Source organism: Bubalus bubalis, chromosome 12 (assembly GCF_019923935.1).
Source record: "Bubalus bubalis isolate 160015118507 breed Murrah chromosome 12, NDDB_SH_1, whole genome shotgun sequence".
Lineage (NCBI taxonomy): Eukaryota > Metazoa > Chordata > Mammalia > Artiodactyla > Bovidae > Bubalus > Bubalus bubalis.
In genome coordinates, this window is record NC_059168.1 from 28,515,914 (window position 1) to 28,534,671 (window position 18,758).

General features: G+C 39.9%; 2 protein-coding genes across 6 annotated transcripts in view; one reads left to right on the plus strand and one right to left on the minus strand.

Annotated features, from left to right (window-relative positions):
• RHOQ (ras homolog family member Q) overlaps positions 1–17,578 on the plus strand; it is a 39,570-nt gene extending 21,992 nt beyond the window's left edge. The window contains exons 3-5 of one of the 2 annotated variants that reach the window (XM_025260972.3): positions 9,907–10,071; positions 10,382–10,477; positions 14,299–17,578. In XM_025260972.3, coding sequence (XP_025116757.1) covers positions 9,907–10,071; positions 10,382–10,477; positions 14,299–14,454 — 417 coding nt within the window. In that variant the 3' untranslated portion in view covers positions 14,455–17,578. The remainder of the gene's footprint in view (positions 1–9,906; positions 10,072–10,381; positions 10,478–14,298) is intronic. The other variant, XM_044925882.2, reaches the window with a different exon arrangement.
• PIGF (phosphatidylinositol glycan anchor biosynthesis class F) overlaps positions 14,661–18,758 on the minus strand; it is a 33,422-nt gene continuing 29,324 nt past the window's right edge. For all 4 annotated transcript variants that reach the window (XM_006054787.4, XM_025260967.3, XM_044925877.2 and 1 more), the window contains one exon: positions 14,661–14,969. Coding sequence is in view for 1 of the 4 variants with exons in the window: in XM_044925877.2 (XP_044781812.1) it covers positions 14,856–14,969 (114 nt within the window). In the remaining 3 variants the exon portion in view is untranslated. The remainder of the gene's footprint in view (positions 14,970–18,758) is intronic.

The following is an 18,758-nucleotide window of genomic DNA, read 5'->3' on the forward strand; positions in this document are numbered from 1 at the left end:
AGAGTTCTGGTTTGATCCTGATTGAGTTGTGATGTCCTTCCATGAGATGGTGAACCTAGGAGGATTTAAAATTTTGAGGAAGAAGAAAGACTTCATTTTAGAAATGAGAAATTTCAGATGCATCTGGTTCAGCCAAAAGGAGACTTCCAGAGCTGAGTCCAGAACTCAGAGGCAGAGAGCTTCTCCAGATACACTTTTCCATTGTCTACTCAACATCTCGAACTTAATGGGCCCAAAATTGGTCTCTTTCTCTAGTTGTGGACCAATTTCTCCACCCTCAGTCTTCCTCATTGCTGTAAAAGGCATTACCCATCCAGCTGCACGCACGAAATCCTGGATTATTCCAGAAGCCTCCCCAACCTAAAGGCCTAAACCTCCACATCCATCACCCAAACTTGAGTCTAATTCCAGAATAGAATCCACCATTTCTCTAGCTATCAGCTGCTTCCACTTAATCTAAACCACCATCTTCTCTCACCTGAATTACTATTATACTGTCTCTCCTTGTACTCCTGGCCACCTCATTCATTCACCACAAAGCAGACTGAATTGCCTTAAAAAAACACAAATTACAAGGCACTCATTCCACAACTTTCCATTGTAGTAAGCGCTAAGGATCCAGGCGGGCTCCCTCTCCAGTCTCACCTTGTCATGCTGGCCTTTCCTGCATTCGCATCAGTCAGGGCTTTCCTGCCTTGGGCCCTTTGCCCCTGCAATCTTATATCTGGCTCCTCAGCGCATCCCTCAGATCTCAGCTTAGACATCACTCCCTCCAGGAGGTCTTTTCACACCAACCAGACTGAAGCTGTTCATCCTGGTTGCCCTCTCTCCTGGCTCTTCTCCTTCTCAGCATATCCCAGTTTGCGTTCATAATCATTTTTGTTCCAATTTGTTAAATATCTGACTCAGTTTCTCTCACATATATATATTTTTTTTAATTTGGCTGCCTTGGGTCTCAGTTGCAGCATACAGAGTCTTTCACTTCGGCGAATGGACTCTTTAATTGTCATACAAGCTCAGTGGTTGCTGTGTGTGGGCTTAGTGCTTGGCCACATGTGGGATCTTAGTTCCCTGACCAGGGATCAGACCTGCATCCCCTGCATTGCAAGGTGGATTCTTAAGCACTGGACCGCCAGTCCAGTGGTTATTTATTAATTTTTTGGCTGAACTGGGTCTTACTTGTGGTGCACAGTCTTTCTCTAGTTGTGGGGAGCCAGCTTAGTTGCCCCAAAGCATGTAGGATTTTAGTTCTCTAACCAGGGATCGAACCCATATCCACTGCATTGAAAGGCAGATTCTTAACCACCGGACCACTAGGGAAGTCCTTGGTATTGATACATTGGATCCGCACTGCCACCCCTTTTATTTATTTACTTGGCTCTGCCATGTCTCTTGCCTGGAAAATCCCATGGGCAGAGGAACCTGGTGGGCTTCAGTCCATGGGGTCGCTAAAGGTCGGACACGACTGAGCGACTTCACTTTCACTTTTCACTTTCATGCATTGGAGAAGGAAATGGCAACCCACTCCAGTGTTCTTGCCTGGAGAATCCCAGGGACGGGGGAGCCTGGTGGGCCGCTGTCTATGGGGTCGCACAGAGTTGGACACGACTGAAGCGACTTAGCAGCAGCAGCAGCAGCCATGTCTTAATTGGAGCACTCAGGATCTTTGGTCTTCATTGCAGCATGCAGGGTCTTTAGTTGTGGCATATGGAATGTAGTTCCCTGACCAGGGATCAAACCTGGGCCCCCTGCATTGGGAGCACAGAGTCTTGGCTACTGGACCACCAGGGAAATCTCTTTCTCCCCTTTTGATAACAATTTTTAAAATAGAGTTCTCCTATACTTATCTTCAAATGAATAGGTAATATAACCTCTCTGTATACATAAATTTTAAATCAGTGTTACATCCTGGCAGTAGTAAGAAGGAGAAATAAAAGGAAAGTAATTCATAATAAAAGCATTTATTTCAGTATTAAATTCCTAAGTTCCCAGGGCTGAGTACTTCAGAAATCATAATGAAGTCATCAGGTGAACAACGGTAGCAATAACTCCAAAAGTTCAGTAACAGGGTTGCGTTTTAGTTTTAGCAGTTAGGGTACTAGAAGTAATATTGCCAGTGGTGTACAATTTTCGGTAGTGGTAAGAAACTCCTGTAATGTTTGAGCAACACCAGGTAAATCTACCTTTGTCTCATATGCAGCAGAGATAGGTCCTAGAGTCACTCAGCACCTAGCAAGATACACTCATCAGTCATGCGGGACCCAGGGCCAGTTTTCATTACACAGGTCAGGTAGCACGCTGGCTCCCAATCCCCAAATGCTGGCAGGGTTCCCACATTCATGTTGACAATCAGAAATAACTCCTGCACTTTCCCGGTGTCCCCTGAACCTGGAGGAGTCCTGCCCTAGTGGGGTGCCTCTGCTGTGCGGTGAACTCCACGAGGGCCGGGTACGCAACTGTTTCTCATTGGAGCACGCAGGGTTTAGCACCTAGTGGGTAGTATTTGTTGGAATACAGGAATGCATGGCTGTTCCATCAATGTGAAATTTGTACCGAAAGAAGTTAGAAAAGGAACGCACTGCACAGAAGTGTGACCTGACATTGACCATCCTTCTGACTGCCTAAGGCCAGCTGACCTCTGTTTCAGTGAAAGAGACTTGCAATTATAGCTCCAGACAATGTAGAATTGCAGCTCTAAATCCTTTACGATGAAGGAAGTCATCTCACCACGCACAAAAGAAATTGCGCTGGCTCTGAAGTTGTGGTTTGTCTTTTTTTGGAAAGTCAGGCTTGTCTTGTTGAAGAGCTCAAAACACTTGACCAGCTCTCTCATTTATCTTAACATGTGTATGCTATATTTATTCTCCCCTCACAGATGGGGAAATGAAGCTTGCCGAAGGGCCATATTTAGCTAAGTCTTGATCCCCTGCCTTGGGGGGTCAGCTTAGATAAAACAGTACCCTAAAACTCAATTTTTATTCGGTAGTTTAAACCTCCACCCACATTAAATCTGTTACTAGGGCTGCTCACAAGGGTAAAAAGTGTTAGTTTGAGCGTGTCTCCCCATGTGATGTGGCAATCTAGTTCAGTCCTCTCCTTCTAGAGATGAGGAAGTGCAGGTTCATGAGACATGGTTAGGTAACGGCACAGTCGGTGCTGCAGCTGGTTGTCTTTCTGCTACCACACATTTACATTTCTCTCTATTTCCCTCCAGCTAACCTCAACAGGAGCTACCATCAGTCAGACAGCCAAAAGCAAGATAATAATGGAAAAGAAGCCAAAGATCTAGTTCACTAGCTCCTAGATAATTAGTACATTAACTGGGAAATGGATTTATTCTAATCAAAATATATGAAGATGACAGTTGCTTAAAGTTCGAAGCTGAGCCTTCAATTTCAAGAACTCTCGCCAGGAACTAATCAGGCTTATGATAAGTAAACACCATTTCACAACTGAACAGAAGATGCTTTTTAAAAAAGGGAAGGAGGGAGGTAGAGAGGGTGGAAGAAAAGAAGAAAGGAAGGGAAAACAATGTTAAGAAAGTAAAAAAAAAATTTTTTTAAGTTTTTGAAAAACAATGACCTTTTAGGAATTTCTAGCACTTAAAAAAAATTCTCCCTAAATTTTATTTAGTCCAATAAACTCATTGTCAATGCATTTTGAACCAAACTTACCAAAATACTCCTCCAAAGAACCCAGCCCAGCTTCCTTGGAAAATTATTTTTAAGGGGCTGAAAAGTGATATTTCACAAAGGGAAATACAAAATGAACATGAAAACAACGAAAGAACTGCACAAAGAAGATGAGGTTTCATTGACTGCTATTACCGAGAATTATTACAGAAATGTTGAGAATTTATAAGATTTCTGACAAAATGCTTTTTGTCTTCAGAAGCCAGCTTCAGCCCATGTGTCCTCTTGGCTTTAGAGGAGCACCCTTCAGGGGTTGGAGTGGTTCGGGAGCCATGCCTGATACCTATTTTGGGCTTCTCAGCAGAAACAGATGTTTCAGATGGAGGCGACTCCTCCTTCATTGACCACAAGCCACCAGTTGTCAGGGACATTCTTACTCAGTTGCCTTACATTTTATATTTATATATTTTATATATCTTGAAGTAGTAGGAGTCTGGGATTTGACTGTTAAAAGAATTATTCAATTGTGGTCCCACTTCTCATTCCAGGTTGTTAAAAAGGAAAACTCTTACAGGTTTTGATAAATATTTTCTAAAGTAACATCCTGGATTATTCGGAAGCATAATATATTCTTATAGCACTTTATAGTCTTCAAAGCACTTGTCATTGATAATCTCCCATTTCACAGACTGGTAAACAAAAGCTCTAAGACATAAGTGGTTTGACACAGGGCACATGCTGGCCCGTCACACATGTTCCAGTCCTCTACCTCCTGTAAGGGCCAGCTCAAATGCTACCTCTTCTTAGAAGTCTTTTCTTAGCACCTCCTAATTACTGCCCTTGGTTTTCACCACATTCTGACTTGTAATATAATATCCGCATAGGTTTGTTTCCCTTGCTGTGACCTCCCTAAGAGCAAAAGCCGTTATAAATGTTTTGGTCTCCTCTCTATCAATTCTTCCTCCTCAATGCCAACCTTAGCATGTTCTCGCAGCAGCACCAGTTTCTTCTGTTCTAGGCTATGGCTTTGAGGTATGCAAAGTTCTAGTGAGGTACCTGGGCACACCGTGGGTGTTGGTGCTCATTCAAGCTCGTTGCCACATTTTCAACATGCAGGTGTCTTAAGAGCATTTTACAAATAAAGCGTGTTACAAGTTAGAAATGGCTGAATCTTGTCCTGACTTCATTTCCCTGATGGTTGCACATTCTGGACACACAGTAGTTGCTTACTAGTGTCTTTTTGATCAAGCATGTATATGTTCACCTGCTGCCGTTTACACTTTTCTTTCTCCCATTGCTGTATCTGACTATCTTTTTCTGTATTCATGTCTTGAATTCCCAACGAAATATGAGCTCCAGAGGGGATGATTATTTCATTTGTGTGTACATGTCCTTGGAACCTCTTTGCTAATTTTCAGTGACCAGTATGTGATAGAAAACCACAAAAAGCATGGCAGAGGCTACACCACCCAATGTGAGTGGTTTGCTTAAGGTACATGTTTTGGATATGTAGTTTAAGTAGGTGTACACATTCTAAAAACATGTATTTTAAACAGAACTCACTAAAGTGGGAGGGAGCACCCAGCTCCACACAAAGGGAACAAAGGTGATGAAAAAGCGGGCACCCTGAGGAGCACTGCTGGCTGAACTGGGCGTTAAAAGGGGTCTCCTGACTGATGGCCACTTGCCCCAGTTCTCTGTCGCACCTGAAGGTGTTTCGTTTCCTCTCAGAGCATGTTTCATTGGCCTCATTGTCTGTGGGCTCTTGTCAGATCGTCAACTGTGATACTGTTGAAGGGTGAAGCCAGTCATCCTCACAGGTCAAGCACTCTTGATGAGCACGGAGAGTCTAATCAATCACTGAGCTACCAGAACCCACTGTAAGAAAATGGATCCCACTGGTACTCAGCCCGTTCTAAGAAACTAGAGCTTTTACTAAGCAGTTCAGCAATCCTGTTGACCAAGTTCACCATTGTTTCTCAGCTTTTGACATAAGACAGTTGTCTTTAATACACTGAGAATATTTAAATTACCAGGCTGAAATGTTTAAACATCTACCTTTAAAAAAGTTTTTTTGGACTAAAATATAATCAATTTGTGAATTAGGAGGACATGAGAATTGACTTTAAGGAATTAGGATTTTTAAAAGAAAGGGCAGTTCTACATTTAACTTTCTTTGTGTTGTCAAATTTTAAATATATAGCTGGGGAGGAAAGGGTTACATGCCTCAATTTGTTTATCCCCAAATCTAAAATTGCACATTGTCTTCTCTCAAGATACTGTGCAGTGGATATAAATAATTGTATATGATGCGTGGTACAGTATGCACAGGGAATCATTTTTTTTTTTTAATTTGTTATCTATTATTAGACTTCTAATTACTTAGGCTAGATGGAAGCAGAAAGGTTTCATTCTGATAATCACTGCCAGTGGTTTAGCTGGAGATTATAGGCAGAAGAAGTTCATATTAGATAGTTCAGACTTAAGTAACATTTCTTTCCAAGGTGTTCTAAACACACTAGTCTTTTTTTTTTCAACCTCAATTCTTCATATTTTAACTTTTGCAACAAAAATCTACAATTTAGCAAAGCTAGAAATGATTAGTCTAGGTTCCTTCCTTTGTGCCCACATGTCTCTCATTGAGGTTATGAAAAGAATGCTTGCAGTAGACTTATGTTCTATAGAATATTTGGATGAATGTTAAGCATTTCTAGAGAACTTTCCATTCAGTTAGTCTTCCCTCATAGCTCAGTTGGTAAAGAATCTGCCTGCAATGCGGGAGAGCTGGGTTTGATCCCTGGGTTGGGAAGATCCTCTGGAGAAGGGAAAGGCTACCCACTCCAGTATTCTGGCCTGGAGAATTCAGTCCAAGGGGTCGCAAAGAGTCGGACATGACTGAGCGACTTTCACTTTCAATACCCTCCTCGAGAAAGAATGCATGTTCTGTTTCCCTGATGAGATAAATTTTTCATTTAAAAAATCTAATTTGATTTTCTTGAAAAATACATAATTCTTTTTGGGGGGTTACATTGTAAATAGTCTTAAGGCTCTTGAGTCCCCAAATGATTAATTAGTACAGTAATAATATATCATTCTTTTATAGAAATCTGAAAATTATACTGTCCTCAAGAGACCTTAGTTTCATTTGTGTGTTTTGATGCCAGGGTAGAAAATTTGTGTTTCTCACTAGAAGAGTTTCTTCCCTGTGGTTGGAGAGAGAGAGATGCAGAGCCAGGACTGATATGGGATTGATGGGACCCTGTGTGGATGGCAGAAAATAGGAGAACCAGTTTTCCATGAGATTGAAGAATGTATGTTAAAGCATTGAAAGAGATTTTTATGCGTCTGGCACTCTGCTGAGTGCTTTTGTAGCGTTATCTCACTTATTCCTCATAATCCTATGAGATAGTATCTTCATTTACTAATTCTGTGAAAACTAGATCTCGAAATATGGTGGAAGAGGACTTTGTAGCAAGAACCCCACCCTCCTCCCCTGACCATGCTATGTGCAAGTTTGCTCAGGAACGGACAGCTGCTAGGTGGAATGCTAAGATCAGATGCTGTCCCTTTAATTCTCCTTCTTAACATGAGTACAGAAAGTATACTTAATGCAACAAATTGTACTATTTAACACTCAAACTGATGTTTTTGTTTGTTTGTTTTTTTGCTTATCTAGTTTTTTATTTTTATTGGGGTAGAGTTGCTTTACAATGTTGTGTTTCTGCTGTACAACAAAGTGAATCAGCTGTGTGTATATACACAGCCCCTCCCTCTTGGATCTCCCATCCCACCCTTCTAGGTCATCCCAGGGCCCTGAGCTGAGCTCCTGGCCCTCTACAGCAGCTTCCCACTAGCTTGCCATTCTACGTGAATGGACTCAAACTGATTCTAAAACATGTTTTTGATAATAGTCCTTTTGTAACTGACTGGGGTGCCAACATATTTCACACCCATTCTACTTGAGCTCATCATTAATAATTTCTTTTTTTTTTTTTTTTTTTCGTTAATAATTTCTTAACACTAGAGCTCTGCTTTCGAAACCGGTTAGAAGCCTCCACTTTTAAAAACAAATGTTCAAGAAGACTGGGGGTGGCATTTCCCATCTTGTCCTGAGCCAGCACCTGAGAAATCTTTCAATACTCTTGGCCCCAGACTGCACATGTGCCCTTAGAAAGCATTGCAAAAAACCAGAAGGGTTAACTCCAAAGTCAAGAGTTTGAGATAATAATATGCTTGAGTGTAACACTGTAGTAAGAAAAATGTCAGAAGATGACATGAAAGGAAAATCGTCCCATGAGGGAAATACTACCACTGAAACTCTGAGTGGAAGATATTTTTAATACGCCTTTAGTTCCACATTCATGCAGTCCTAGTAGTGAAGGGTCATTTAAGAGGGGTGGCAGCTTAGGCCAAAAATAAAATTTCCTTGAAACCAGATGAGAGGCTAGCCCTGACAAAAATGGAATCCTGATTCTGCTCACTCCCTGGAATGTAAGCAAGCAGAATTTTGTGTCCTAGGAAATAATCTAAGCAAACAGGATATTCACTGCCTTTTGTGATGGAGAGATGTTAAAACAGCCATTGATGGTGCAGCTCTTCTGTAGAATATCAAGCAGCAGTTTAAAATTGTATGTCTGTCAAAAGATTGAAGGCAGAAGGAGAAGGTAGCAGAAACAGAGATGGTTAGATGTATCACCGACTCGATGGCCATACATTTGAGCAAACTCCAGGAAATAGTGCTTCCCAGGTGACGCTAGTGGTAAAGAACCCACCTGCCAATGCAGGAGATAAAAGAGATGCGGGTTCAATCCCTAGGTTAGGAAGATCCTCTGGAGGAGGGCATGGCAACGCACTCCAGTATTCTTGCCTGGGGAATCCCATGGACAGAGGAGCCTGGTGGGCTACAGTCCATGGGGTCACAAAGAGCTGGACACAACTCAAGGGACTTAGCACACACACATACGAGGAGACAGTGGAGGACAGAGGAGCCTGGCATGCTACAGTTCATGGGGTTGCCAAGAGTCGGACATGACTTAGCGACTGAAGAGCAACAACATGTAATAACCTACAAGGGAGAAGAATCTGAAAAAGAATAGATTATATATATGTGTGTCAGGAAGATCCCCTGGAGGAGGACATGGCAACCCACTCCAGTATTCTTGCCTGGAGAATCGCCATTGGCAGAGGAGTATGGTGGGCTACAGTCCATAGGGTCTCAAAGAGTCAGACACCACTGAAGTGACTTAGCACGCACACATGCACATATATACATAATCACACACATATACTCATTATATATATATGAATCACTTTGTTATACACCTGAAACTAACACAACATTGTAAATCAGCTACACTTCAGTTTAAAATCATATGGCACGGGTTCTAGTCTGGGACCAGCTCCAAGACATGATGAAAGGTGCAGAACAACCTGGATTGCACGGTCTCTTCTATGTACAGATGTTTAAATACATATACATGCATATGTATATGTAGGCATATACATGCACAAAAAACAACAGAAAAGACACATCTGAAAAATCTACAGTTCAGGAAAGAAATGGAAACTGGGGAGTAAGAAGGATTCTGTAGATTTATTCCATGTGTTTCTATCTTTAATTTTTCTCACAAACATGCACATGTAACACATACACACAATTAAGAAAACTGTATAAACAGGGAAAACAAAGATTTAAGGTCTCAGTGGAGATGTATAGTGGTTAAGGCGTGGATTCTAGAGTGAAGCTGCCCGTGTTTGAATCCTGTCTCCTTTACTTGCTTATTATGCTTCCTTACACAAGTCATCTAACTTGGGCGCCTCAGTTTACACAAATGCAACACAGAGAGAGTGGTTCTTATGTCATATAGTTGTTACAGGGATTAAATAAGTAACATGGTATGTTTACATAGTAACATTCAGAATATAATATTAGTTATTATACATGACTGTACCTAGATATTTAGCCACAATCAATTCTGTGTGCAAACTTTTCAGTTAAAGATGCTTCCAGTGAGAACTGTGGTCATCACAATGTATTTTCTCCAAGTTTCCTTGTAGTTGTTAATGATGTTGTCATCTTTTTACCCCCCTGGTGTTCAGAACTTCCAAAAGAAGAGCAGCAGAAATGAATGGAATTATGTTGATGGATGTAGAATGCCATGCGTTTCACTTGTGGAACAGTCCCGAGCATGCTTTTTGACCATCTAATCTAATGTGCATATTTATTAGTAAACTCACAGTGGTGGAAATAATGAGGTTTTGCTTTCTTCCTTAGGAAGACTATGATCGTCTGAGGCCTTTATCTTACCCAATGACTGATGTCTTCCTTATATGCTTCTCTGTGGTGAATCCAGCCTCATTTCAAAACGTGAAAGAAGAGTGGGTGCCAGAACTTAAAGAATACGCACCAAATGTACCCTTTTTATTAATAGGAACTCAGGTATGTATGCTTTGATTTTACCCATTCAAGAATAACCTTTCTGGCCTGCCTCATGATGTTGCTCTTAGATGATGGCCCCAAGGTTTAGCAAATGAGATACGTGTTTAATCTCAGTTGTTAGTTATAATAAATTCTGTCACACTTTTGGGAAAGGTAGTGTCAAAACAAAGCAATTACTATATTAGTCTGTTTTAAAAATCAAGTTCCGTTGTAATCTTTTTTTTTTTATATGTGGGGGTTAAATGGTACTACACGTTTTATCTTTAAAGACTGACGCTATGATGGGATGTTATCAACTTTTCTTAACTAGATTGATCTCCGAGATGACCCCAAAACTTTAGCAAGACTGAATGATATGAAGGAAAAACCTATATGTGTGGAGCAAGGACAGAAACTAGCAAAAGAGGTAACGCAACCTTTACAGAATTTAAAAATAAACGTAAATGAAGCTAAGGTAGTAACAGAAGCAAATATTTATTGTGCATTTACCATATGCCAGGCACTGTGCTGAGTGTTTTACATGCATTCGATCATTTAATCCTCGATTGACCAGTTGCTCTGGAGGAGAAAACAGAGGCATGGCAATGTCAGATAACTTGTCAGGTAGCTTGTAAGGTCCTGCAGGTAATAAATGGCAGAGCTGAGTTCAGTAAAGACCTGACTCCAGCCTTTAAACCTGTGCTACACTGCCAACAATATTTTCCTAATAAGCCATGTGTAGAAAGAGGTGTCAGAAAAAGGGGCTTCTTAATCAGGCCCTGTCTTCAGTGAAGACTCATGGAGTAGGCAGTGGAGTGCAATTGGAGGGCAATTTAAATCTGCAGTTAAAAAACAAAAAATTATGGCTAGGTAGGAGAGGAAATGTGTTGCAATCTTTTTATGAAAGGTGGAAAATATTATCATTCTAAAAATATAACTCTGATGCACAAAATGCCTCCTAACTTAGAGTCTTCCTCTCCCCAAAGAAAGGCATACTTTTTTCTCCATTTGGCCCTAACATTATTGGATTCTATTTTTAGATGTTATGACTTTAATAGGACTTTTGTGGAAATGAAATCTAATAAGGTCTTTTTAAAAATATCAAGAGGCAGAAAAAAGCAAGAAAACTTTTTGGAAAATAGTGTTTCCTAAAGCAAAAGAGAAATAGTTTCACTAACAAGTCACTTTACAAATTCCAAGTACTAAATTCTGTCATCTTGGGAGAGAAGGAATTTCTAAATGTCATAAAGGTAAAAGTCATAAATGAAAACATTGATGATTTAACTACATAAAAATTTAATACATCAAAATGCCAGAAATAAAATTAAAAGTCATACAACAAACTTGACATTTATGGCAGAAAAAGGGGTTAATATCCTTAGTGTACAGGAGCCCCATTGCATATGGATTAATCACAAAACAACAGGTATACATATGTTGGGAATTCTACATATATATATATATTCATACTCCAATAGGAAAAGGGACTCAGATTCTTCAAAAAATGCAGATTGCCATAGAAGATAAGAAATACCTTCATACTTCTTAGTGGTCAACTGTAGTTCAACTTCCATCTATAAAACTGGCAAAAACACTGTCCCAGTAGGCAAGGGCTTCCCTGGTGGCTCAGACGGTAAAGAATCTGCCTGCAATGAGGGAGACCTGGGCTCAATTCCTGGGTTTGGAAGATCCCCTGGAGAAAGAAATGGCAACCCACTCCAGTATTCTTGCCTAGAGAATTCCATGGACGGGAGCCTGGTGGGCTACAGTCCATGCGGTCGCACAGAGTCGGACATGACTGAACGACTAACACACAATGGGGCAAGGAAGTGGGTACTCTGTTGTTCTATTGGTCAGTGAGTAAAAGCAGCCTCAACAACATGCAAAAGGCTTAAGGGCATGAACGCTTTTGATCAAGCAATTCCATTGGTAGGAGTATATCCTAAAAAAATTATATAGGATGTGCTTAAAGAGATGGCCATAAAGTTGCTGCATTGTTTATAACAGCAAAAAACAAAAAATCCTGCACCTATTAAAATTTTATACTAATATACCTATTACAATGTTCATGCTTATTATATAGTTTAAGGGGAAAAAACGGTTGCAAAACACTATGATCCCATTTTTAGACCTGTCAGCAGCATTTGGCACAATTGGTCCCTTCTTGAAACACTTTCACTTGGTTTCCTTGAACGCCCTCTCTTGGGCTTTGTCCTCTCTCGTTGGCCTCTTCTCCTTCTCTTCATCTCCCTGTCTCTGAATGTTGGAGAGTCTAGGGATCAGCCCTCAGCTGCTTGGATGTATTTCCTTCTATATCCACACTCAGTCCTTAGGCGTGTTGAGCTTCTGTCAGTTTTGTGGTTTGAACAATCTACTACTGAGCTTCCCAAATTCCCATCTGCAGCCTGGACTTCTAGACTTGGTAGTCCAACTTTTCATCCAACAAGTCCGTCCTGGTGGTAAGCATCTCAAAATTAACACATCCAATACAGAATTCCCAATTTTATCCTCCAGGCTTGTCTTCCCAGTTTCTCAAGGTTAAAAACCTTGAAGCCACACTTGACCTTGTTCTTCCTCTCATACCATACAGTGAACACTTCAGCAAAACCTGTTTTTTTTGCTTTTGAATATATCCAGAATACCTATGTTCCTCACTGTCCCCTCCTTTGGCAGCCTGGACCAGGCTCCTTCCCTCTCTGCTTCTGTGACTGTTAACCTGTGCTCCACACATCAGCCATTGAGTCTTTAAAAACAGAAGCTCCATTAGCTCACTGCTCTGTGCAGAATCCTTCAGTGGCTCCCCAGCTGACTTTGAATAAATGAAACCCCCACTGTGGCATCCAGGCCCAGCCACCTCTGCCTCACTCATTGTGCTCCAGGCACACGGCCTCCATGCTGTTTCCCATTTTCTGCCTCCAGGCCTTTGCCCTTTCACTGCTTCCTCTGCCTGGGAGTCTTCCTGATGTAGACACTGTTCATCCTTTCCTTTTAGGTATCTGATCCAATATCACTCTCTCAATGAGATCTTGCCTGACCTGTCCCCACTCCCTATCCCAGGGAATTCTCCAGGCCACAGTACTGGAGAGGGTAGCCTATCCCTTCTCCAGGGGATCTTCCCAACCCAGGGATCAAACCCAGGTCTCCCGCATTGCAAGTGGATTCTTTACCAGCTGAGCTACCAGGGAAGCCCAAGAATACTGGAGTAGGTAGCCTATCCCTTCTCCCGCGGATCCTCCCAACCCAGGAATCGAATTGGTGTCTCCTGTACTGCAGGTGGATTCTTTACCAGCTGAGCTACTAGGAAAGCACTTCCTTTTAGATCTCTGCTCCAATATCACTCTCTCAATGAGATCTTGCCTGACCTGTCCCCACTCCCTATCTCCTTCCCCATTTTTCTCCAAACCACTTCTACCTCTATATTTATTAATCCATGGTCTTCTTCCTCTAAAATACATTTCATTGAGAGTTGCATAGGGACTTAATTTTGTTCCTTGTTGTAGGAAGGAACAAATTCCTTCCTCTGACTTGGCAAATTAGTGCTCTGTAAGTTTTCAATGAATGGACAGATGGATGGATGGATGGGGCCCCTCTCAGAGTAGAAACCAAAGTCCTTACTCGAAGTCACTATCTTGAGGCTACCTCACTGACCTCATCTCTTGCCACTACCCCTGTTCACCCTCTCCCCTGACACTCTGGCTTCCGTCCTGCCCCCTGTATGTTCCAAGCACGTTCCTGCATCAGGGATCTTTACGTCTGTGGCTCGGTATGGCTGGAAACCCTGCCAGTAGGTATCCCTCACTGCTCAGACTTTACCTGGCTGAGCAGCTTTCACTGACCATCACCACTGTCATCTGCACCCTCTCCCTCCATGTTTTAACCCACAGCATGTGCCACCATTTCTGTATTCCTTCATGTGTTCCTCCCCCAGTAGAACTTAGGCAAATGTGAGCATCACACAGCAGGGGTTTTGCTCTTTTGCTCAGTTCATAGACATGATTCCCAGCACCTAGAAACAGTGCCAGGCATTTAATAGGTATCCAGTAAACATTTGATGATTGAAATAATTTTTCAGAGAAAGTCTGAAAGGATATACACTAATATTTTAAGTTAGCTATCTCTAGGGAATCATAAATATGATTTCATTCTTTTTGCATTTTATGATTTTCCTTATAATGGTATGTTTGTGTGGTACCAGTTGTGTAAAAAAGATTTTATATATTTGTGATTTTTTCTTTTTCTCCCTCCCAGATAGGTGCGTGCTGCTATGTGGAATGTTCAGCTTTAACACAGAAGGGATTGAAGACTGTTTTTGATGAGGCTATCATAGCCATTTTAACTCCAAAGAAACACACAGTAAAAAAAAGAATAGGATCAAGATGTATAAACTGTTGTTTGATTACGTGAGAAACATCTTCAGTGGCCAAGGAAACTGTACATTTCTCTCAGAAAGCATATGAAATGCTACAGCTGTACCCAGACCTCTTATAATGAAGCAGTTTAAAACTTGAAAGGAAAAAAAAAAACCAACCCTGTCCTCAGAATTCTATAAAAGTTCATTAAGAATGTTTCTTAAAGGTCCAAGAAGCAGCAAACAGCATCTGAAGCCACAATCTATTATAAATACTTTATTTCAACTAGAAGGTACAATCTCTCAGGGGTTTCATAGTTTAAAAAGCTACAATCACATCATGTAACTACATTAAAAAACAGTGCTGTTAAGTGGAACTGCCTGGCCTAGACCATATACATTTCTGCACAGTCTTTATGGAATCTGCACAAAGAAATCTCTTCTCCCTTTGCTCCAATTAATTGTTCTTGTATGTGAGTTTCTTTCTATTCCAGTATATCCAGAGTGGTGAAATAACAAGGCCAGCCACATAGCCAAAGGTTGCTCCAAGCGTGCAGGAGATGGGCCATTCCTGAGGAGAGAATGTATGAGATCAAAAAGAACAAATGTTTTACTATTACTTGAGCACAAGTGTAACCTAAATATTTCTATATTAAAGCTTAACGCGCTTTCTTAAAGAATGCCAAAAGTGTAATAAGGTCATAACTGCATTTATCATGAACACTAAAAATGTATACACTTTAGTTAATGTGCGTTCAACTGTAACAAGGCTTCTGGCGATTGTAGATTTAGTTTGATGCTCCCCAGACTGCATGAGATACATGCTGAGATTACAGATTAAAAACTTTGGGTCAGACTTTGTCATAATCCTGGACTCAACTTAGCTCTCTGAACTAGTTGGTAGTTTTTTTTTTTAATTTCCACATTGGCTTGTATATCAAATGAGACAAAAAGTGTGTATGCTGACCAAACCACAAGAAACTTTAAATCATGTAAAGACAAATGACCTAGAATTCAAGCATGTTACATCGAATTTATAACAAAGCAGCTGCTTTCATAATAAAACTGATGTCACCTTTCAGACATAGATATTGAAACCACAGTAGAAGTTACAGAACTACAACTTAACGTACACATCTAGAGTATAAGTTAAATGACGTGCTGGCTTCCAAATACCCATTTTTCTCCAGTCATGTTATATTTCACAATATTACCTCTAGCCAGAAGTAAATAACATTGATTTATTGATCATCCGTGAGCAGTGCATGGTGGTCCCAAGGTGAAAGGTCCTGCTTTAAAAAAATTTTTTTTCATGTTTATCTGTGAAGCTCATTTGGTATACTGGAGCCATTTCTAATTTTTCTCTAGGGAAACAGGCCGTATAACTGTGTTAGAGGTGAACCATCTTAATGATAGTTCTGTTACCTAATTAAGCTTCCTTGTTTGGTCTGCTCTTGATCTACCTTAGTCCAAATGCCATGCAATGGACAGTGTGTTAGACAAAGATTCAGTGTGAACAACTGATGCAGTTCAGAGAAGCATAATCTAATACATAATTTTTTTCCCCATCCTTTCATACATTTAAACTTGCTGTTGCCTAAATTATGATTTCTGTCTGTCTTTGGTGAGCTTCTGTTAATTTCCATGATTTGAGCTTACAGCTATGTCTATTGCACAGATTGGGTAATGGAACACTAAACTTTTATACTTGAAAATGACAGCCTTAAATGCTCATAGCAGTCACAAATCTAGGATGTATTGTCTTGTATGTGAGATTTGTAGAGGTTTTTTTAAAAATATAAGCATCATCCCCATTGAAGAGTGGAGAATCTACTGGCTAACTGGTCAGGAGCTTTCTCTCCTGAACTGGACAGTGGATATCTTCTTTCTCCCAAGAAGTGGTGGTTTGTGTTAAGTATCATGGCCTTATGTATGCTCAAATGGAATCTGATGTAACTTTCTCATTTAATATTGGTCTGCTATTTTTAGATAGAACTGAAAGAACTGTATAACTCAATTAGTATATTAGCCAAGTTGTCCAACACATGATATAAAGGAATTAAGACAGTAACGTATTATATATTTATTTCCAGCTTGCCTTTGGGGATTTGATGGGAATTTTTTTCTTCCTCAGTTCACATATCTGAAACTCTTCACACTTGGTTTCCTAGCCAATAAAGTTAAAATCTAGAATTTGCCCTGCCCTAAGAGAAATGGACTAGGACTCTAGAAACACAAACCCTAGTGTCATCTGTTTCTTGATTGGGCCTCATTTTTCTCATCTTTTAAATATGGATTCTAATCTCTCTTCCTAGCAACTGCTATGGTTTTCTTCTTTCTTACAGTAATCACTGTTGGACATTACCTTTTCGGCTTCATGTTCTTAAGATGGTAAAAATCCTGTATATAGATTACCAGAACTCTAAGCAAAGATGATTGTATCATCTGAACCTGAGGTGCCTTAGGTACTCTACTGACCTTGGTGGGGTTTGGAGTTTCCCATTGCTTATTGCTTATGAAGAGCCTTTTCATTGCTTTGGTTCTTTAGTCTCTCTCTTTTTTTTTTTTGCAAAACCCTTTCAGCCACTTTAACTAAAACCAAAGATTTCTTTTTTTCTGTTTATAAACAGATTATAGAAAAGTTGCCTTATTTTCAGAAGCATGTCTTCACTTAAAACTTAGGTTTCCACAGAAATTCAGGCTAATCACTGGAACAACATAGTGAAATATCTGGAAAATAAAATACTTCAAAAATATCTTACTGACATGAATTTTGCTAGTGAATGAAAATACAGTGCTTCAAATAAGATCATGTATGAATGAATTCAAACTTAGTTTTTTTGCATGTAAGTAATCAGTTTTAAGTTCTAAAACATAGTTTTAGGGACTTCCTGACATCTTATTTAATATTTTGCTTATATCCTTATTCGATCTCTAAAGGTACATTTTAGGTTAGCCTATGTTGAATTATCATCTTTCCAATAAGTAGAGCCTGAACTAATGGTTTTTATTGTGAATTATCTTAGTTACTTTGGGCATTGCTTCCATTTGATTTTAATCATTCAGTTCACGTACCAAATTGAATACTCATTTGTTGGTTGTTGCTTTTTAAGTGATTGTTACTTTAATAGTGTCCCATCTCAACACATGGGTTACAAATAAAATAATATGCATAGTTTACTACCTATGTAAAGCATTGAACTTCTTACCTTAGTAGTTTTTATTTAACACTCTACGTAAACATTTGGACTAACACTCGACTTTCCTGTTTCTCACTGCCCTGAGGTTATGCATCATCGGCCAATTGTGAGCGCCTGCACTTTGGTAACGAGCACATGGTCAAGTGTAGGGAGAGTCATAATCCCTCCTGAATCCAGCCAGGTTCCAATTTGGGTTACTAAATTCTATTTTAATCACTTTGTAATTTCAGTGTGGCTCTTTGTTTCCAAACACAAAGATACATTTACACACACATTCTTCAAATAGCTGCCATACCTCACCTCCAGTGGAATGCCAGCAATGAAGTAGATATTAAAAAGTTTAAAAGTTTTGCCTAAAGAGGGGTTAAAGTTTGAAACACTTGCTATTCAACATCTCAAGGAATCCATGCCATCAACAAATCAGAATGCTGGACTAGCTGTGGACACTGTTTGCTAGTGACAGGTCACACTCTCCTGCTTGATTTTCCTTAAAGTAAGTAATCCTTATCTGTAACACAGTCATTTTTAACAAGAGATTTTCTTTATATAAGGGCAGACTTTCATGATTTTTATAAGCCAAGATAGGGAATGGCACAGAGGCTACTGGAGGGAGTTGGGGTTGGGGAGGGGCGGGAGGCTGCCAACAAACCACCCTTCCTCAAACAGCTTGCTACTAACCTTCTTGTAACTGCTTTAAAACAATTTAAAAACTATCCTGTGGCAACAGATCATACTGAATTGTCAAACAATCCTAGATTTGTCACGTATTTTCATAGACTTTGAGGTTTTCCATTTAAATGTATCATCTCACATACAGAGATGTTTCTATTTATAGTTCCTCATTACTACAAATAGGATTAAGAACACACACACAGTATCTATTGAACAGACAATTCAACTTCGTTGCTATAAACATGTCTCCAAATGATGGTCATCTGAGATGGAGCTATATAATTATCTTGTTTTGTTTAAGGAAAATAGAAAACTCAAAGACATTCATGTAAAAGTCACATGTGTTTATCACCAAAGGACCATCTTTTTATCCAATTTTTTATAAATATAGAATTTTTTTAAAAATCACTAAATAAAAGAAAATTTTCTGTTGCATAACAAAAGATAATATAGTGCAATTGGGTAAAATTACTATAGTTACTGTCAAA